General features: G+C 48.8%; 6 protein-coding genes across 6 annotated transcripts; 3 read left to right on the forward strand and 3 right to left on the reverse strand.

Moving 5' to 3' along the window:
• Positions 1–763: 763 nt before the first annotated feature.
• On the forward strand, positions 764–2,329 carry Triagg1_3170 (uncharacterized protein; the record flags this gene model as incomplete). The annotated part of the gene is made up of 1 exon (XM_062897433.1): positions 764–2,329. One exon carries the CDS (start codon positions 764–766, stop codon positions 2,327–2,329), a length of 1,566 nt encoding a protein of 521 aa, XP_062757694.1.
• Positions 2,330–7,150: 4,821 nt separating this feature from the next.
• On the reverse strand, positions 7,151–8,236 carry Triagg1_3171 (uncharacterized protein; the record flags this gene model as incomplete). Its single annotated transcript, XM_062897434.1, has 3 exons — positions 7,151–7,405; positions 7,536–7,793; positions 7,901–8,236. 3 exons carry the CDS (start codon positions 8,234–8,236, stop codon positions 7,151–7,153), a joined length of 849 nt encoding a protein of 282 aa, XP_062757695.1.
• A 3,505-nt stretch (positions 8,237–11,741) lies between these two features.
• Positions 11,742–12,684, forward strand: Triagg1_3172 (CAZyme family GH16; the record flags this gene model as incomplete). The annotated part of the gene is made up of 2 exons (XM_062897435.1): positions 11,742–12,539; positions 12,604–12,684. 2 exons carry the CDS (start codon positions 11,742–11,744, stop codon positions 12,682–12,684), a joined length of 879 nt encoding a protein of 292 aa, XP_062757696.1.
• Positions 12,685–13,091: 407 nt separating this feature from the next.
• Positions 13,092–14,120, reverse strand: Triagg1_3173 (uncharacterized protein; the record flags this gene model as incomplete). Its single annotated transcript, XM_062897436.1, has 4 exons — positions 13,092–13,403; positions 13,454–13,623; positions 13,675–13,705; positions 13,830–14,120. 4 exons carry the CDS (start codon positions 14,118–14,120, stop codon positions 13,092–13,094), a joined length of 804 nt encoding a protein of 267 aa, XP_062757697.1.
• Positions 14,121–14,748: 628 nt separating this feature from the next.
• On the reverse strand, positions 14,749–17,423 carry Triagg1_3174 (uncharacterized protein; the record flags this gene model as incomplete). The annotated part of the gene is made up of 5 exons (XM_062897437.1): positions 14,749–15,577; positions 16,138–16,627; positions 16,685–16,763; positions 16,828–17,195; positions 17,279–17,423. The coding sequence occupies 5 exons, from the start codon at positions 17,421–17,423 to the stop codon at positions 14,749–14,751; spliced, it is 1,911 nt and encodes a 636-aa protein (XP_062757698.1).
• A 1,061-nt stretch (positions 17,424–18,484) lies between these two features.
• Triagg1_3175 (transcriptional regulator family: Fungal Specific TF) lies at positions 18,485–20,347 on the forward strand (the record flags this gene model as incomplete). The annotated part of the gene is made up of 3 exons (XM_062897438.1): positions 18,485–19,275; positions 19,358–19,817; positions 19,871–20,347. 3 exons carry the CDS (start codon positions 18,485–18,487, stop codon positions 20,345–20,347), a joined length of 1,728 nt encoding a protein of 575 aa, XP_062757699.1.
• Positions 20,348–20,700: the final 353 nt, after the last annotated feature.

Below are 20,700 nucleotides of genomic sequence, written 5' to 3' on the forward strand. Positions count from 1 at the left end.
AAGACGAGAACTAACCAGCAACGTTGCATTCTTCTCACTTTAAAAGACAAGTGGAGAGCTTTCTATTACTTTAAAGTAGGCCTAATTATTGCCCACTTTAGCTCGCAGATCCCTCCCCACGCGGACCCCGAGGCGGACCCCGAGGCGGGAGGCGATAGTAGCGGCAGCGCGCCTCACATACCTAAAGGGTGATAATGAAATTTTTCTAGCACGAATCGAAATTTCGAGATGAGAATGGCTTTCTTGTCGGTGTGAGATATGTCGAAATGATGACTCTTCTCTTGCCGCTATTTCTGTCACAAGCTGACTAAAAACAGAGTCATCCTGGAACTCGACGCTATTCAAGTCCAGTTATAACTAATCAACAGACATTAACTCATGTAACAGAATCAACTCATATTAAACATCAACTTATGTAACAAATATTGACTCATACAAAAGAGTCCTGTTACAATGAGTTGATCATGTGTTTGTCTTTGACTCATACCTCAATGTTTGAAACTGCTGGCAATTACGGCAAATGCCTAGCTATTAAAGCGACAGCTCTACCGCAACCAGACTCTTGTCGTACCAATCCAATGGAAACAATCAAACGCGATGAGCACTTAAATACACACCAAATGAATTAAAGTCTCTCAAACTAATACTAAGACGGGCCGGCTTGTAAGCCGGAGCTTCCGAAAGTTTGCGTACAAGAATGACGGCCAAACCACTACTAGTGCGTTCAGCCTCATCTCCTCCGGATTCCATACCAGCATCCATCATGCCGTGGTCGATTATCAGCAAATTTTATCCTCGCGCATGCGAAAATAGACTCGATATTGGCCATCCAGAGGTCAAGGCATTCAGAGCCAAGTTCTTTAGGGCAGCTTTGTTGAATTTTGTCATCTATATTCTGCTGTTCTTCTGTCTCTTCTGCTATCTCTATGGAACCCTCTTTCAACAAGTTCCCCGAACCCATAACCTACATATCCTATGGGTAGACTATGATGGCAGCATCATTGGTGATGCAGTACGCAATTCATACAACTCTTTACGGTCACATGAGTTTCCGACGTTGATTGAGCGATCAGCATCCCAATATCCGACACCGCATGACCTAAGAGAAGCTGTTTGCAATACGCATTATTGGGCCGCCCTGTATACGTCTCCTGGAGCATCCGTGGCTTTAGGTCTTGCCATTGCAGGATCAAATACGTCGCAATACAATACGTCAAATGTACTGTCATATATTTGGAATGAGGCCAAATACCCTACCGTTATGGACAGCGCCATCTCGAATAATCTTCACACGCTATCCGACGCTGCTCGAGTTTCCTACATAGCTCTCAACGGCACCTCGGCTTTCCTTACAATTCCACCCAACAACTCCGCTGCCATATCAATTTTCACCAATCCGTGGACACTAACATCTATCAACATCAAACCTACCGTGCAGGGAACTCGTACAGTCTATAACACAGTCGCCATTGTGTTAATTCTGATCGAAGATTTCTTCTATCTCGCCACCATCAACGGGCTCTACGCTCAGTTCAAGGTCTACTCGCGAATTGCGCCAGTGCGCATAATCCTTGTCCGCGATGCTATCTCTATCACATTCACCATGTTGGGTTCATTGATAAACTCTGCGGCGATTTGGGCATTCAAAGCAAATTGGCAAGTATCGGGCGGCCAATTCGCTCTGAATTGGCTTATCATATGGTTGCTCGCCCATGTGAATTTCCTTGTATTCGACGTTTTTACTATCTGGATACCACCGCAGTACGTCTCCATGGCCCTCGTCTCTTGGATTGTGATGAACGTCAGTTCAATCATACTACCATTCAGCGTGTCGTCTCCATTCTATCGTTGGGGATATGCTTTACCAGCGCACGCTGCCTATGAGCTGCTCACAGATAATTGGTCCAGTGGTTGTAATCCACACTTGTCTTATGCCCTACCAGTCTTATTCTCCTACGAAGTAATCGGGCTCATCTTAACGGGTGTCGGTGTATACAAAAGGTGTCATAACGCCTCCATAATGGAGGAGACTACCAAGGAGGCAATGAGATTGCGAGTGGAGGCGGCGCTCGAACTGGAGCGAGACCAGGACAATTTTGAGGCACAAGAGAGCAGCGAAAAAGACTCAGAACATCCGAGTACTGGGGAGCCATCCCGTGCGACCACAAATACGGGTACCTTTGCGGGCGACACTGAGCCAAGTAGAAGGCAAAGGAGGCAGAGTAATGTCGAAGTTCTTGACGGCGAAATCCATCGGATGGAGACGCGGGCATCTCTGCTGTCAAACATTGGGCCAACTTTTCGCCTTATCGGTTCAGAGGATAGCTAATGTGTCCCATGGCTTTCAGCTTGGCTCAACTTGTTTACACGGCTGTAGTTTGCATGACTTGATATGATAAGCTTCAGCTCTATGCGGGCCTCAGCCTTGTTCCTTGGCCTTCTGGAAGCGATCGGCCAACTCCAAAGGCGCGACATCAAGCACCAGAATTAGGTCATTCATCAAGTTAGTTAGATACAGAAAAAACAATGCGACGGATGCATTCTAGCGTTCCCAATAGAGGCTAGGGGGCCTATTTCTGTTCTTCGACCAACAACAAAATGCACAATCTTCGACCAACAGCATGCTGATACTACATAACCAGGGGTGTTGTGCAAGGTTCCCATTCGTGTATTTCAGTCACAGTTAAGACGAAGACGGAAGATCTTCTGCATGCGATATTAAAAATTAAATGGCTAGATGCATAAAGGGGCTTCTTCCAAAGAATAGTGATGGCTGCCATACATGTGTTCTACAAGTTGAAACACGGGTAGTTTTGCACTTGCGATTGGGCCCTTTCAGTTTTTGACTACGGTATCTCTAAACCTCAATCTCTAAGTCTTCTGGTTTTATCGACAAGCCCCAATCTCAAAGTTCACTGATGCAATTCGATCGATAGCCGACTGCTAGCCATGCAGACTACACACACTTCCGCAACACCCACCCGTGTCAATCTCGGCCCTCTGACGACGACCTTCCGTCCGCCAAGCGATGTGCGTCACTGCGATTCATTACTGAAAATGAAGTGTTTATGGGTGCATCCTTAGGCTATGGGTGTGTCAGAAGCGGCGGCGTACGAGAGAGTGATAGAGTCAAGGAGAGGTTCTAGTTGTCACAAAGGGATAAAGCAGCTAGGGGGCACACAATGACTGTATTTATCTCTGACCTCCTCTAGAACCAAGGGGATTTACGCTCCTTTATATAGTAAATCCTGGCTGTGACTAGCCTCTAAGCAGCGACTTCGGCAGCACTCGCCGGCTTCGTGGCTCCATTATGCCTCTTCCTTCCTCGGACCCCTGACAGGGTGCTATGATGTTCAGACGCAATGGGTGCCATGCTCGGAAACTTCATTGGATCTGCGGTTTGACTGCAGCTCTATAATTGGTGATGTTATATCATGGATGCCTTGTTCTTTTGCACAGTCGACTTCTGATAAGAATCATGACTGCACGGTTCACCAAAGCCCAGCTGCCGGTCATGGTTCCTCCTTGATTCAGTCTTGTTATCCTTCAGGATTCGCCTCCTCCTTTGGCCAAACGGATGACAACATTGGCAGATGGACTTCTCAGCCTTTGGTCTACTCTCCTGGGTTGGCTTGCCCTTCTGGATATTTGGCTCAGTGTACCGTAGAGCGCGGTGAAGGCCTCTCTAATCCAGTTACGACAAATACGATGGCGCCTGCGGACACTGCGATATGGAGCATGTCAAATGACGGTGAAATTGCTATAGGCTGCTGCCCATCGTAAGTATGACCCAATTTATTCCTCAATTTGACGCCGTCCATTCTTTGGCCAAGCAGGTAACCAGCCCGATCTTATAATGGCCGCTGTCTTCATTTTTTTCTGAGGTATATACTTAGACACAATTACTGACTTGTACTGTTATTATTGCGATAACAGGCGGCATATCCTGTAGTGGTGGGAGCAGAAACGACCAAATCGATCCCCTCAACCGCCTTAACCGCCCAGGCGATGAAAATACTTTTGATACAGTCCAACAGTCCAACAGCAACTTCTCCTACGAGAGAGACGCAGCTTCCTATTGAAAGATTTGGCAAAGGAGCGAAAATCGCAGTCGGAGTAGTCGTTCCCATAGTGGTTTTCTTGATAGGTGTAGCGCTTGTCTATTTTTTGCGGCGAAGAAAACTACAACCGACACCAGATCAGGAAGTTTCAGCTGAAGGAGATGGCTTAGATACGTCGTTGAAGGTAGAGCTACAAGGCAGTACTGGTCTTGCCATCCATGGGCCAAAAGGTGCCGCATTTGAGAAACCTGAACTTGGAGTAACCGAAGCAGTAACGGAATTATCTGCAGGAAATGAGATACAAGAACTACATGGTAACAGCTCTATAGCAAATTTGCACGGTCCCAATGTATCGGCTCCTGAATCTCAATTGCTAATTGGAGATGTTATTGCTAGAGACACCGAGCAAAAATTAGCAGAGCGTTCATCTAAGCAAGATCCTGAAAGCGCAGCTACAGGGTTGTGGGATTGGAGCAACTTCAATACCCTTGGCGAACCTGATGAATCGGCGAGAACCTCAATTACAGGGACGCAGAAATAGGAATCCGCTAAGATGCAATTGACGAAACGCGTTGGGTCACGTTGCAATTACACGTGCATCATAATACCATATCCGGCCTACATGCAGGCCAGAGAATAATCGAGCAGTTCTAATGCAGAGTTGAACAGCGGATATAAATAGAAGGCATTTGTGAGCGTGAAGCATTTATACTGTATGATAGCTATACAGAAATTAATGCACTAGTACTCACCACAATCTCTTGGCTTCTCTTTTAAGCAATATTAAGCTGTCTAGGCGTCTCATATCTCTAATAGATATCTATCCCCATATGTAGTGATAAGCTTGCCATTTTAAACGACTCTTTGACTGCTCCAAGTTGCCCAAGCTGCAATCGCTTTCTTCAAATAAACCGAAAAAAAACCCCATATGTGGTCTATTGTCTTCAGGGAGAAAAGAAGAGGTGTCATCAGTTTATTGAGAATGATACAGATTGCCTTGAAGATAGATGCAACGCCATGTCTAATGTACCAGCATGCTAACCATCATCTACTGTAATTACGATATTCCCTCTTTCTCATGGCGCGCGAAGCAATCAGTATTTTCCGACCGGCGGATATGCTCTAGACTGGAAGTCGACGCCCTTTAAAGATAGCAGCTATTGTCGAAGTGACTGAGCAACTTTTGGTGATTTCTTCAGCGTGAGTTCCAAACGGTCTCAATACTAATTTCAGCTGGATTTGGTCGAGCTAAATCGCAGAGTAGCTTTACTGAGTTCGAATATCATGGGACTGGCCACCGATTCCTTCGTGAGAATGGGCGACGCAGGGAGATTCTGCCTATAGGTTGTGGATGGTCCTCGGATATTGGGGCCGCTGGCCTTCACAACTTCCTTTCCTACTTTTCCTTGCGGTGTGCACCGCTCGAGATGGAATTGATATCTCGCAGGTCACATGCTAGCCGGTGAAAGGGCAAGGCCGTGGCGTCGTGCCGTGAAAACCGACATAAGCTGTGCCACATTGATATCGACCGTGATGAGTGTTTTTGAGTCTGACATAAAATCGATGCCAGCGAATGCAGATTTGCTGCTGATGCAACATTATTCGATATGGGGTTGGTCTGGCGACTGTCAGGTTCAAAATTGTGAAGAGCGACTAAAGCGATTCTAAGAGATATTCTAAAGAGCTGTCTTCTATTGCTAGTAGGTGCTAGCCATCAGTTTCAGTAGATCCATCATTTCCCTACTATAAGTACGGCTTCTCCGCAAAGTTGTTGACTCTTTTCTAGCATCAAAAGTATATGTATCAACAACCATGATCAGATCCGCCCCAACATTCATGCTTCTTCCCATTGCCACCGCCAACGTATTGGAACCTAGCCCCTACTAAAGTATAGAGAACTCACATTGTTGGCGGGCAAAAGAGCACGAGGACATCTTTTCTGTCTTTACCTCGAGTTATCTCACAGCGTAGGCCACTTTGAAGAGACATGATGGGGGGCAAATGGAGACATAATCGCCATTCTATCTACTTCCCAAAGTTGCATGCCATTTGCAGATGGATAAGCATTGAATTACTTTATTAGGATAATTCTGAATGAGGAAATTCGTGATAGCCCGTGTCAGTAGGGTAGCATGAGACACGCTGCATGTCAACGCCTTGACTCTCGCAATTGAGACTTCAAACAGGTCGTTGAGAATAATTCTCGCTCAGCTACCTAGCCTCGGCGACAGCCAGGACCAAGGAGTGTACTAGTTGCAAAAGCCAAGAAATAGGGTGCGGATGATCAAATATATTGCTAATGGTGAGCATTATTCGTGTTACCCCAGAGAATACAAAGTGATATCATGCGCACACAATTTTGTATAGGATACCACCTATTCGTTTTCATTAAGCAAATATCAATTAGGATTTCCCCATATTTTACCAGCCTGCGGATGTGACTCCATCTTCAAGCGGGGCGTGGTGATGCTCCCGATTGAAAGCCGAGGGACTCGGGCGTATTTCGAAGGCCCGGCGTGAGGATCGGGCAGTTTCTGTTTCTTCTATAGTTGTCCCTTCTTTACGCCAATCAAGTCGCGTGGGATGTCTTGTGCCTTGCCGTGACCCTTGTCGTTCATCTCTTAGAGGGCATGAGGCGCATTCAGCACTCAAATTTGACAGAAGAGGTGTGTTCATCTACTGGACGGGCTACCACACCAGAAATGCTTCTCTAACTACTGACTAGGGTTAGACTATCTGTGGGAAACAGACCTTTCGCCGAATTGACGCCGGAACTGACAGCACTCCATCATACATATGATGGCATCGCCGATTAATTTAAGCCAGGCTGGTAATACGTTACACTTCCGAGGTGGTGAGATGCGACGACGAATAGTTTGGCCTGAATTGACGAAACTATTCTATCAAGTGTAACTCCGCTTACATAGCCCAGCTTCACGGCCTCGGTATCAACCCGACATCAACCCGAGGTCAATAACAGCAATATGACAAGAGTCCGAAATAAGCAGGCGGTTGAGTCATCTATCTCTTTTGGTTAACCGACCTTATCTCTTCCACTTCGCCAAGAGCCATGGCGGACAAAACGCTATTCATATCTGCGTCTTCGCAATGGTCTCTGTTGCTTCCTCCTTCCACTCTGGTCGCCAGCGCGTAAGCGGCGGCCGTTCTTTGATGATGTCTCCCACGCTCCACAGCATCCTCTTCTTGTCCGTCTCCTCGGCGGTCTCGTTGTCGGGGCAGATGACATAAAATTTGTCTTGCTCCATCTTCTTGTATAAGTAATCGGCTACCTGTTCTGGTGCCCACGCGCCCGCCGGCTTCTCCTTGGTCTGACCTCCCCCAGTCTAGAGAGAGCGTAACACGTGAGATTCATGCAACATTAAAATAACATCAAGGGTCAAATAAGATGAAGCATGAGTTATGAGTTATGAGGGTGAGAAGAATAGGAATCAAGATTCGACGACGGCCACTTACCATGCCAGTGAACGTCCAACCCGGGACGAGAAGGTGGACACTAGTTTTGGTGTCTCGAAGGTCCCAGCTAAGATGCTCGGCAAGGGTCTTGACGGCAGATTTAGAGGCATTGTAGGCAGGATTTCCTGGGGGGTTTGTGATGCCTTGCTTGCTGCCGGTGATGACAACGGAGGTGGGCCGGCTTTTTGCAGCCTCTTGAACTACCGGGAGGAAAGTGTTGATACCATGGATCACCCCAAAGAGGTTCGTCTCGAGGATCTATGTAGCACGCACTACCGTCAGTGGTGGTGATACCATCCCTCTGCTCCATCACCATCTTCTTCATCGAGCTCTGGTTCCCCCCCTCCAGATGGTTTGGCACGTACATTTCTAAAGTAGTCAGCATCTCCCCAGGTCCCCCTACCACCAACGCCAGCATTCAAAACGAGAAGCTCAATCGAGCCAAAAGTCTTTGCGGCTTGGTCCCTAAGCGAAGCCCATTCATCGGGCTTGCTGACATCAAGCACCGAAGTGGCTACATCTGATGATGATGAGCCGACTTCAGCCTTGGCCTTCTCCAGGGCCTCGGCGTTGCGATCTACAAGCAGCAGCTTCATACCCTTGCTGCGGCACAGCTTAGCAATGGCCAGGCCAACGCCGGAAGCGCCGCCGGTGATGAGGGCGGTCGCTCCCGGGGCAAAAACTGCGGCTGCGGCGGACATTTGTTTGGCGCGCTGATGGATCGGGTGGGATGAGAACAGAAGACAAAACAAAGAGACCACGATTGTCAGACTAGGAAGTTCAAAAGCAAGATGACGGGAACTACCGAGCAATAATAGGTCTGATGGTGCAAGGAACACAACCGTGAACTCAATCCCTCTGGTATTGGATGTATTATATCAGAACGGAATCGGGGTTAAACCCGGGAGACTGTCCGTGAGAAATTTATTCCCATACTATCCAGTTGTCTCCAATTTGGAGAGAGAAACTACATTATGATTTCATTCCCCGTAACAATGGCTGCGCTTATGGGGCGTCAAAGACAAACAAACGCGGGGTTCACAGCATCCGTGAGGATTCCGGATAAAAGTCCGATGGCTATTTCGGCGATAAGATGTCTTAGGAACCCTAAATGCGGGCGCAATTGCACATCAAGAAGGAGAGACAATGAGAAAGAAAATCGTGTTATAACCTGATGATACCCCTGGGGCTTTTCAGACCTGATAAAGATCGAGGCCACAGCCGGAAGATCTGCACTCTCGGAGTGGTGGTAATCGCCTTTACATGTAGACAAGCTTTCACGACCAGGTTCATCATTGGATTACGCTACTTCTCGGACCTGGATCAGAACTTCGATCCTTCATATGCGAAGAATTGGCTTGAAAGGGGAATTACAAGGTTCGGTAGCAAATACTACATGTATGTAATAAGCCGCCAATGCGCCGGGAACCTCCTCTATGAGCGAGACCGTCCCGAGAGGCTTCCCAAGAGGCTTCGACTCCACGCGCGCTCAGACTCTGTCCGGAAAAGGCATCTGTCAACGATTACATACCTGTCCAAAGAAGGGCCTAGGACATGAGCTAATCGAATACGCTCAGCCCCAGCATCCCCCAGCACGTGTTGTCTCTCTGTGTCTGTACGACGGGCCAGATGAGGCAGCAGGAAAAGATCTGTGGATGCACAGAAGAGCGGCAATGTCGCACAGCATGGCTGGCTGAGAGAGCCTCGCCATGCGGGTGAGGCTTATTCTGGAGCTTCTTCAATGGGACGCTGATTACGTCGGGTGCAACGCTCTGCTCTCTTTGGGGATTGGATTCTCTTGAACTTGCAGCTTACAGTAGCGCTTCAAATGCAATCTGCAGGTCCCCGGCATCTTACATACATACATACACGTACAGCCGCAGCTGATGAGAAGCTGGTGATTGCAGGTCCTTGTATTTACATGTAGGTATGCTGACATGACGCTATCCCTTGAGGGAGGTTTTAGCCGGCAGGGAGGCTCAATTCAAGTACCGAGGGTATCCGGAGAGGACATGGTCTTGACATGGACTGAACTTGTACGAGTACGGCGAGTATTATTAACGTAGCTTACGCTTCGAAGCGTATTCTATCTTCGGCCATGCAAAATACAACATGATCGGCGGTGGAGCATTCTGCCTAGCATCGATTCGAGCATCGCAATCCTTCCGTCAGGGCCAGAAACATCAACACGTCCAATCTTGCCTAGCCTTGACGGCCATATGTCGGGCACACAGCCAAAGTGCCGGCTATTGGCGCCACATATTATCTGCGGCTATATGGCAGCCGTTTCCACTCGTGGAAGTTGCCTGAATGTCTAGCAGACCTACTAATGCATCACTGAAATTGTACACGCAGTCTGAAATATACAATACTTGTAATATGACTCGCGGGAAGCTGGCCCCAGAGACATGGCCCCGTACAAGTATGTTCCGTAGAAGCTCCCGTCACTGTGTCTGTCCTACCTATTCCCGGAGGGGGATCAGGAGCAGAACCAGCCCCCAGCAAGTCATATTCGCGCTCGCTCGCTCCATATTCGCCCGCTAACCTTGATCAGGGAGGCGCCAAAATCTCGTGGCTCCCGGGGGGCGGCAATTCGCCAGTTGATAGTACCCGCGTGTGATGGCAAGATGGTGTGGAGGCCAGCGGCCCTACTTGCGTTCCATCAGTCACGTTGATAGCAACCCCAGGTTTTGACTTCGCCCGGGATGGAGCGTGACATCTTCACGATGGGCTTTGCAAGGGGACTCATGAGGGTTGGTGAGTGAACACGACTGCCATGATCGGCCATCATCTGGCTCGGGCATTTGTAGCTGCTAGTGACCAAGTGCGTGCTGGGTGCGCGTTGTGATAGATTACCTTTCATCACAAGCTCAATGCGCCATCGAATCATGTTAATGCCGCCTCAAACGCCGGTCTGGCTTCGCCCCTAGTAGTCGTTCGCGCGTGGTGGCTTCTGCACCCCAGACGACCCCATGCGCCGACAAGGGGGCCATGACCACAGTCAGTCAGGCACAAGGCTCTTTGGATATGTCTCCTTGGAACACCTAGTAGTACACGTAAGGTGAGAGGGAAGAAGCGGAAAGCCCCCATCTGCAATGGTACGCGGCGCCATCCGGGCCAAGCTTCTCTTGGCGCCGTGGGATCTTATGCTATTCGTCTATCTCTCATGGCTACCGCCTCTCCTTAATACTAGTAGGACGGACCTGCGGATCTTTGACACCGAAGGGGCGACAAGGCCCCGGAGACAAATGAGCAGGAATCCTCCTCTATTGTCTCCTTGGACTAATCACTCCCGTCCTTATCCCATGTGTACAAGTGTACTTGGACTGAGACAACGCATGCAGCTTGTCGACGGAGATCGTTACTCACCATGACAAGCTCGATACCGGGCGGCAGATTGACCCGATCATGCCCTCAATCTCTCATCCGGGAACCCCATCATCATGTATCCTGGTCGCATGAAAGATCCAGCGACCTTATTGAGGAGTCTCTTGTTCTAAAGACCACCGTCCCACGTGTTGCATCCAGCCTATCGGCCCGTCCGTCAGAAGACGCGCACAGATTCCTGTTCGAGGTAGCATTTCGACTTGACAACCCTTGATAACCCCAATCGAGTCTTAAAGCGCTTCTCCACCAAGTAGTCCGTCTCCCGGAACATGGTCCCCCTTCTGGACTGGTGGGCTCAAGGTCATTGGGGAGCTTCTTTGTCTCTTGGGCAGGCACGCTGTGGGTTCATATGGCCCTGGCTCGAGGGCATCTGTCTATTCGCTCCCCACCGCGGCCCAGTCACGGCTCCGGCCTTCTCTCGCTGTTATCACGGATGACAATGGCGTGTCCTTGTTTTCATTGGTGGCATGCCTGTGAATAGTCTCTTGGAGAGTTTTCACCTTCCGAAACGGCATTGGGTATGACTTGGGGTCACTAGGTAAGCCCGGGCCAGAATCAGGATTCTCAATCGACTTCAATCTCGAAGCTGCTGTACATAAAGGAGCAGGCTTCTTCTCGTCGATCACTCTTTTTTTCTTTTTGAATCACCATCAATATCTTGACGATATAGAAGCATCTTTTGGCTCAGGAGCCCTGCATAGTCTCTCCTTTCCTACGAAAGCCCCTATCCTTGTACATATACCCATCCTCAAGTTGTATATACAACATCAGTACATACTATATACCCTCCTTTTAACCTCTTTTTGAAACATATACAAAATGTGGTCTCCCAAGGTTGCTGCCGCCGTCCTCGCCTTTGTTGGTGCTACCAACGCCTGGCAGCCCCCGACCTACGGCGGCTTCAACTTGGTCTGGACCGACACCTTCGCCGGCAACGGTGCCACTTCTCCTAACCAGAACAACTGGAACATCATCACCGGAAACTTGAACGTCAACGCCGAGCAGGAGACCTACTCCTCCAGCACCGCCAATGTTCAGCTCAGCGGTGGCAGCACCCTCCAGCTGGTCCCCTGGAGAGATAGCAGCAAGGGAACCAGCACCTTTGGTGGCTGGACCTCCGGTCGTCTCGAGTCCAAGTACACCTTCACTCCCCAGGCCGGCAAGGTTACCCGTCTCGAAGCCGCCATCCGCTTCGGCAGCAACGCCCAGGGCAACAAGCAGGGTATCTGGCCTGCTTTCTGGATGCTGGGTGACTCGCTCCGTCACCCGGGCGGCAGCTGGCCCAACTGTGGTGAGATCGATATCATGGAGACTGTCGACGGCCAGGCTACTGGCCACGGTACCCTCCACTGTGATGTCTTCCCCGGCGGTATCTGCAACGAGGGCAACGGTATTGGAGGCCCTGTCAACATCGCCAACGTCAACGACTGGCACGCTTGGCGTGTTGAGGTCGACCGCACTCCCGGTAGCTGGCAGTCCGAGACCCTCACCTGGTCTCTCGACGGCACCAACTACTTCCAGATCACTGGTTCCCGCATCGGCAACCAGAACGTCTGGAACAACATTGCTCACAGCCCCCTCTTCTTCATTCTCAACGTTGCTGTCGGTGGCAACTGGGTACGTTCCTCCACATGATCTCTATTGCTTCAAGTTTTATCAGACACAGCTAACACATCTATAGCCTGGCAACCCCAACAGCGCTACCCTCGACGGTTACGGAAGCATGATGGAGGTTGGCTACGTCGCTCACTACTCTACCTAAGAACTTTGCTTTCTTGAGGTAGCTGTTTGTGACATACGATACCACAGTACATATGCCTGAGGTCCTTTCGGGCTCAGTGGCAATTTAGGAGGATGAGCATTTCCATTTCCTCCTGTCACTATGCACATACATGCCCTTTTATGATGTATATATCCTTTTTCTTCATGTATATATTGCGCTTTGCGTTGCGAAGATGAGTGAATAAGTACGAATTGATGATGCTTATGTTTATATATATATAAGAGCTGCTCCTATTGCGTATAAGTGAGGTCAATCGTATGTACAGACATGATCTCTCAATAATTCTCAATTTCAGAGTTGGAATGCCGCCGCTTGAGTTGTACTTGATTGTATATGTACAATATTCTATAACTATCTACCCCAAAATATCGCCCTTCTATACCTCTCTATGCAGTACCAGCACTGTCCTCTACCTGTTGAACAAATTCTTGTAGCTCTGCCACCTTCTTCTCAGCTTCCTTCTTCTTCTCTTCTTGTAGATCATAAGTCGCCTGCAACTCATCAACCATAAAAGGCTTCAAGGGCGCCTTCTTGGCCGCTCTGTAATCGTAGACCACGATATCCTCAAAGCACTTCGCCGCCGGTCGTCTTTGCTGCTCGGAATACATGACGGCTTCCAAGTAGAAGCGGTCGGAGCTGTAATCCGGCTTCGTGACCAGCTTATGCAAGACTGTGACACGGTCCGGGAACGTCATAGGCTTTATCGAAATCAACTCTAGTTTATGGAGGAGAACTGAAGATGGCTTACAAATTTGAAGTCTGTTCTGATACTCGCCAAGATGAGGCCGATGCTCTTTGGCGACATGAGATCGTACCATTCCTGTTCATACTTGGGGTCTGAAAACTGTGCAAGGTTTCTTGTCCAGTTGACACGGCCAGACTCGGCGAGCCGATTGTATATGACATTATTGACATGTCCTTGGCATAATTAGTAACTGGAACCAATTGCGGAATGTTGTAGCTAGTTACCCTGCGATGCAAATACGTCATTAGAATAAAGCTTCGAAGTGAGCGCATCTCAGAGTTAGGCGACTTACCATCGTGTCCTGCATTAACCAACAAAAAGAGAAAAAGTCAGCGCTGTTCCTATTTCAACATGGTTTTAAAGGGCATCGTATCCTTACCATGTCTCCCCATTGCACCGCATGTCTATCCAACCCTCGTCTCTCCGGATCAGCCAAGAAACCTTCTCGTCCCGCTGCGAGCTCCAGCCAATTCTTATCCAGATGCGCCAGTCGTTCTCTCACTTCGTCTACCTTTTTCGGCGCAATCTTGAGCGACAGGGATTGCTGTAATCTCTTCTGCAAGTCCGACAGCCACCTTGGGTTAATTGCTCCATTTTCCGATGCTGGCGGCGGCGTTGTTGCACGTAATCGAGCAGTGGTTGTCAGACTGCGAAACGACGACGGTCGCATTGCATGGATGGCGACATTGCCTCTGATTTTTGAAACCGCGCTTTTCATCTTTGCTCTCTCCCGTTATTGGCCCGTACAAATCCACAAAGTGAGACTCTCCGAGATTGGGACTCTCCGAAAGTGTTGTCTCAAGGTGAGAGAATACTTGGGTTAGTTGCATGTAATTTAGGAATCGGCTATTCTCGGTATCTCTCTGTCTTGCCGCCATCCTCTGTTATTTTAGCCGTTTCCAGTGGGTCGTTCCCCGGCATAATGAATTCACTGGCTTCTAGAGACAATTCTTCATGATGAGTTCTCCGATGCTAGACGGATTGCGTCACAAGATATTCTAATCATGGTAATCGGAAGTTGACGTAATGCGGGATGTGTCTTGGCCGAGATGAGCAAGACGACCGCAGCCTTACACGCATAAGCCTGAATAGATCGCGTTACTGCGTGCATGATTGAAATGGCACGGAAAAGGATTGAAAGTCCAAAGTGTTGGTAGCAACACACAATAGATCTTTATCAAATCGGATCTATTTGCACTGACATCAGTACAGTACTTGTCGATGTAGGTACTCGATTTATACTATGTACGCCATAACTGTTCTCAACTATTCACAAATCATCTAGGTCCGTCATCAACTCAGAATGCTTGGTTGGTGCCCTGGTAATCCGGGTTCGCCTTCTTCCACTTCAATAGCTCTCCTGCCCATGTCATTCTTGGTGCCTTTTCCTCAGTCGCCAACGCCTGTCGAACAACTGCATCAGAAAGATCCTTCTCAATCTCAAGACGAGGCAAGTCTTCCTTGACGACCCTCCATTGTTCCTTCGTGAGCGCCTCTTTCGCCAACTCGTACCCGCGGAACTCAGTCCTTATTCCTAGTCGCAATGCCTGTACGGCTCCTCCAAGGTTCTCCGGAATATGGGGCGTGGTATGTAGTGACATGGCGAGCCAGGCTTCCCTAGCGGCCGATTCACTCTCACCGTGCTTAAGTAGCAGCTGCACTGCTTCATCGCCAGCAACGATCTCAAAGCGCTTGGGGTTGCTGTCATACTTTTCGACCGTGCTCAGATCATGGTAGATACAAGCAACGAAGAGCACGTGAGGCTCAACTGAAACCCCCTTGAAGGCTTCAAAGGAACCGGGTAGTCCAGCCGACGACGAGTTGAGCAGCGCTTGGGCGTAGATGTATAGGCGGAGGCTGTGGTTGAAGAGGGATGGCGAAAGCGACTTGAGAGCAACATCGAGGGCCTCTTGAGCGGCGGGATGGTTCGGCACCACAGCTCTGGCAGCGGCACTCAAGGTGGCCCGCTCAGAAGATGAAGGAACACCAGTTGTTTGACACATGGTTGAGGCTGTAGTCCGTGATACGATATTCTTTACCGGTGAGATTTCGATGGTCACTGGGATGTGCTTTGAGATGATAGTCAGAGGCAGGAGGAGAAGAGACAGAAACCGAAGGGGGACAGCCCTGGTTTATATAGCTAAATGGACTCAACAATCCGGTTTTCTGCAGTCCATCGAAACGTCAATTTGTCAATTCAATGTCGAAATTGCTTACAGAAGTTATTGGCGACTAGAGTCATGTCCAGCCTCTTCTGGCGCGCCCTACGGCTCATGGCCTGTCCAATAGTGGCCCGTATTTCCGAGCCCGATCGAACCCGATCCGCTGGTATGCAACTTAGAACTCTGGTTTGGGGAACATGATTAGTGCCGTGGGGTACTGAGTTGGGTTAGAACAGCACGCCGAGCGAGCAAGACTGCGCGACTCCGAGAGAAAGATATTGCGAATACATGAAGCAAGACACTGCGACTTGTGCGGCGGCATGGCTCAGCGGCATACTTCTGCCGCATTGGTGAGGAGTTGCCGAGTGATCTACAATACATAGATGTGTAAGTCGAAAGGCAAGCAACATTAGAAGACAAATTATTGTAGTTTTGAACAGTAATCTCCACTTAGGTTATGAATTCTACTATACTGTGTGACAGTCTTGAGTGCGATATTCGACATCCCACTGAGAATCCACTCACTCGTCCTTTGCAATTTTCAACACAATACGGCCCAAAACATCACCCCTCTCCAGCTCTTCATAAATCTTGGGCAAGTCCTCAAACGGACGAACCGTAACCTTGGGCTTCACAATGCCTCTTCGTACGAGATCCACCGCCTCCAAGCATTCTTTGAGCGATCCAACCAGGTTACCAGTTATATGAAGACCTTTGATCACGATGGTGCTGATGGGCGTTTCGAGAAAACATCTCTCTGCAGGAATTCCAACACAGCTGAGCGTCCCGCCGACGGCGAGCATTTCAGCGGCCTGGGCAAACGCCTTTGGATTCGCCGCTGTTACGATGACGGCATCCGCTCCCCCGTTGGTAATCTCGTGAATCTTCTCAGTGAGATCAGGAGTGGTCGTAAAATCGACGTAGCCAGTCACACCAAGCGACTTCAGGAACTCTCCTTTCTCAGCACCACCGTCAACGGCGTATACGATAGCGCCTTGAGCCAGTGCATATTGAACTAAACATTCGCTATTAGTATAAAGAGATCATATGGAATTACTCGTGCGATAAATACCTGCGAGATGACCCAGTCCACCACCAGCACCAACAACTACAACAGAGTCTCCTGCGCTGACATTGCAATTTTTGACTGCCTGGATAGTTGTTGTTAGTTACAGGTGCATTGGCAGCTGCGTATTAGAATACTTTACAACTTACCTTGTAAGTGGTCAATCCAGCACAGAGAACAGGTCCGGTGGTAACAGGGTCGATATCATCAGGCAGCAGCGTGAGATAGCCAGCATCCAAGGCAATGTACTCCTGAAAGCTTCCATCTTCATGATGCAAGTGGTTCGTGCTCTTAATGCAATGCTGCTCCTTTCCAGCCAAACAAAAGTTGCATCGCCGGCAAATTCGACTTGCGAATCTGATACCAACATATGTGCCAACTTTGATGTCCTCATCTACGCCAGGACCCAAGGCAATGATGCGTCCAACGCCTTCATGCCCTCCAACATGAGGTAGCTTCACATTACGAATTGGCGTTCCCTGAGCTGATGCTGCAATGCCAGCTTGAGTGTGGAGATCTGCACGGAGTATGACTTAGAATTGTAATCAAGAGTTTGGCTGTCTCGGAAATACAGTTTGGTGTAAGTGACTTCATTCTTACCGCTCTGGCAGACGCCCGAATAGAGAACTTTGGCCAGGACTTCATTGTGACCCGGCTGCGGCACCGGATAGTCATGCACAAAAACAACTCCGCCACCAAGTTTTGGGACAGTAGCCGCTGTCTGAGTTTTGGGAATATTGACCATTTTCGCAGGAAATTGCTATCGCGGATAGATATAAGGATAGTGAGTATAAGTGTGGTTGCGGATAGACACAGTTGTCGCGGATAGATTGCGGATAGATGTCTATTCGTGGCGTGGTTGAACGACGACATGTACCACATCCTTGTGACGGATGAAATTCGATCTCTTATAGGTTTCACGACGGAAAGCATCGATTCCATCTTTACCACCAAATGTTTTGATTCGCCCGGTTGAGATGGTGTAGTCACGGGGCTGGTTGTTCACAGTCTCGACGCAATTTCTCCAACTTCCCCGCCAAATTGCCAAATTGTCCAGCATTTGTCCGGGTGGCCAACCCAGATCGGCAGCGTTAATCGACTCTAGCTACGGCGATGCCTCTATTGAGGGCATATGATTGGCAATGCTGTTAAACTGGTTGCCTGCGTCAGCACTTTGTTTCGCGTGACGTTGTTTGTTTGCCTTGTACTCCATGTGTAAGTCGAAGCATCCACGAACAACACACCTAATGCCTTGCATGAGGTATGTGTATCTTGAATACGCATTAGGTATCAAACACCTTCGAGTATTTTCTTCCATTACTTAACCCTTTTGACTCTGAAAAAGTGCTTCGCCGTGTAAGTGACACATGATGTAAATGAATTTGAAATCAGCATCTATCCGCACACTCCGGATTTGCCTATGATTCTAGAACAGCGGACCCGATACCCGGCATGGCACCGCAGTCGGAGCTTTCCTTTAGCTCATCGTAAACTCATCCCCTCAACCTTCAACCCCCGCTCAACCCCCTCGTTCGTGGGGGCCAATTGAGCGTCAACGCATAGTACATGCAGCTTACACTCATATTCCATACATAAAGCCTGTACCCAGAGTTATGCGTGACTCGCTCGACGGACAAACTTGCACGAAAGGCCAACGCCATGGCTGTCGTTCGTCCTCCGCTCCACCGTGACCGATATCAGGCCCAGGCTCAGTAATTGTCCGGCCAAGAGTCTTCAGTATTTCCTTAAATTACTCCGGACTCAGCTTTTTCGGGGCTCCGTTCCATCATCTGCGCTCAACCGCCCATGGCCAAGAGATCCTGCGATTTCTGTGTTCAACGCAAAACTCGGTGCGACAATGGCCGGCCGTGCCGCAAGTGCCTTGACGCACAGCCTCCACTCGAATGCACCTATTTGAAGCCGGTGCTCAAACGGGGCCCAAAGACTTCCAAACTCACGCAGCGGTGCAATTGGAAATGGAGAATTGAGGCACAGATTCAACCTCCAGCTTCTCCCGGACATGTCGATCCAAACTCGACGGGATTCGCCGCCAATGCTCCGACCTATGACAAGGCGGAAAGGCTGCCTCTGTCTATACTCAGACCAGTGATTGAGGCCTACAGTTCCCGCATGTATCCCGTCTGGCCAGTGCTCCATGTGCCGGATCTCATCAACAGGCTTGAGAAGCTGGAAACGAGTGATTCGCCAGATGCTGATGTTTATCCTATGACGTTGGCACTATGTTCAGCGACAATGGCTCAATTAAACTTGACTGCGATGAAGGATAATCCACCTCATATTACTAGCGAATATATGGAGAAGGAGTGTAACCGGCATCGCAATCTGACAAATTATCGAGAGCATCCTTCTGTTGAGGGCGCCCTCACGTCCTTCTTTCTTCATGTCTACCATGCCAAGGCTGACAACAGAAAAGCATCCATGGTCTATCTGCAAGAAGGCATCTCAATTGCTCGACTTCTCCGCCTGGACCGGCTAGAGCTCGAATCTTGCCGTTTTCAGTGTGACCTCGATGATGGTCAAATCCCAGTAACTGCTCACAAGCGCCTCGTTTATATCCTCTTGTGGGTTAGCGAAAGGTAACCTACGTAACCTACGTTTGAAACCATATCTCCAATCCAAGGAAGCATAGGAGCTAATACTCTGTTTGTTCAAAACCAGGGGTTACGCTATCCAACATGATCTCCCCATCTCCATACTTGAGACAGTCCGGATCCCGACGGACAACATGGATGATTTTGACAAGTACGGAAAGGGACTGATCGAACTTGCCACGTTATTCGCGGCGTTCGATGCCTTCTTTTATCGTACAGCTCAGTATATATACGCAACCTGCCAGGGCAATTCCGATCAGCATCGTCTCATAGCAGTCCAGCGATCTCTGGAGAATATCGCCCCAAAAGCTATTGAATATGATTTGGTGCAACGCGCAGATTACAATATTACCAGGCATTGGATGCGAATTCTGATTTGGCAACAAGCCATGTCTCAAAGTCTGCTGTCGTCCTCCGCAGACGACGATTCAATGACTTTTCTCTTTCCGTCCCAAATAGCACAAGATTTTCTTTCCTCAATTACAGTCAACTCGAAGGAACATTTGGTTTCGTTAGGGAGAGATCAGGTATGTGCATAAGCGCATACAGCCCTCTCGGCCCAGACCTAACAATGACATAGCTGATTAAATCCTTTGAAATCACAAATACACTAGCAGATGTGATATTATGCACCACCACTGCCTACAGTACTCCTCTCGTACAAGACTCCTACAATTCTCGCCGCAAATCGTATTTTGGTGCACAACGAGAATATTGGAAATACGGACCAGCAGATTTCCTACACGCAATGTATCAGACAATTTCTCCGTTCCTAACCTACGACAAACGGCTGAACGATATGATACGCCTCAAGGCAGCAGATGCGTTGTTGCGGTCACCGAGTAGGATAATTCCGAGGAGTGTTGGTGAGGGGTCACCTGCGGCGGAGGAAGGCCAGGAAGACGAGAATGGTAGGATTTTGGAGCAAATTCTCGGGTTTACGACCGAAGGAGAGTCTTGGAACATGAATGCTGACCTGGACGGCTTGGATTTGAGGCTGGATATTGATGAATTGGGTCAAGTTAAGATACCATTCAGCAGCAGCGATACTCTGTAGACAATATGCAACTGCCTTGCTCAGGGTGCTTTCGGCTAGGAGTCTCTTCCTTGAAACTATGTTTTTGAAGCCATGTGAAAATACATTATCATACATGTGTGGTTACTTGATGGACCATAATGGGCTGCTAATTAATGCCATGTCACATTTGGTAATCCTTATTGCGTCACATGAAGAAGCTTTTTGTAGTGGTTATCTTTTTGGATATTGGAGTTTAAATCCTAATCCTGTGATTAATTTGCTGCAGAACACCACCCCTTTACCCGACCTACCATCCCATTCATCTTGACCCTGTCCCCCCAAATTAAAGCCCAGATTCCACACCACGTCCAACATTTAACAAAATATCACAA

This window comes from Trichoderma aggressivum (assembly GCF_033847375.1).
Source record: "Trichoderma aggressivum f. europaeum strain CBS 100526 chromosome Unknown scaffold_009, whole genome shotgun sequence".
NCBI classification, from domain to species: Eukaryota; Fungi; Ascomycota; class Sordariomycetes; order Hypocreales; family Hypocreaceae; genus Trichoderma; species Trichoderma aggressivum.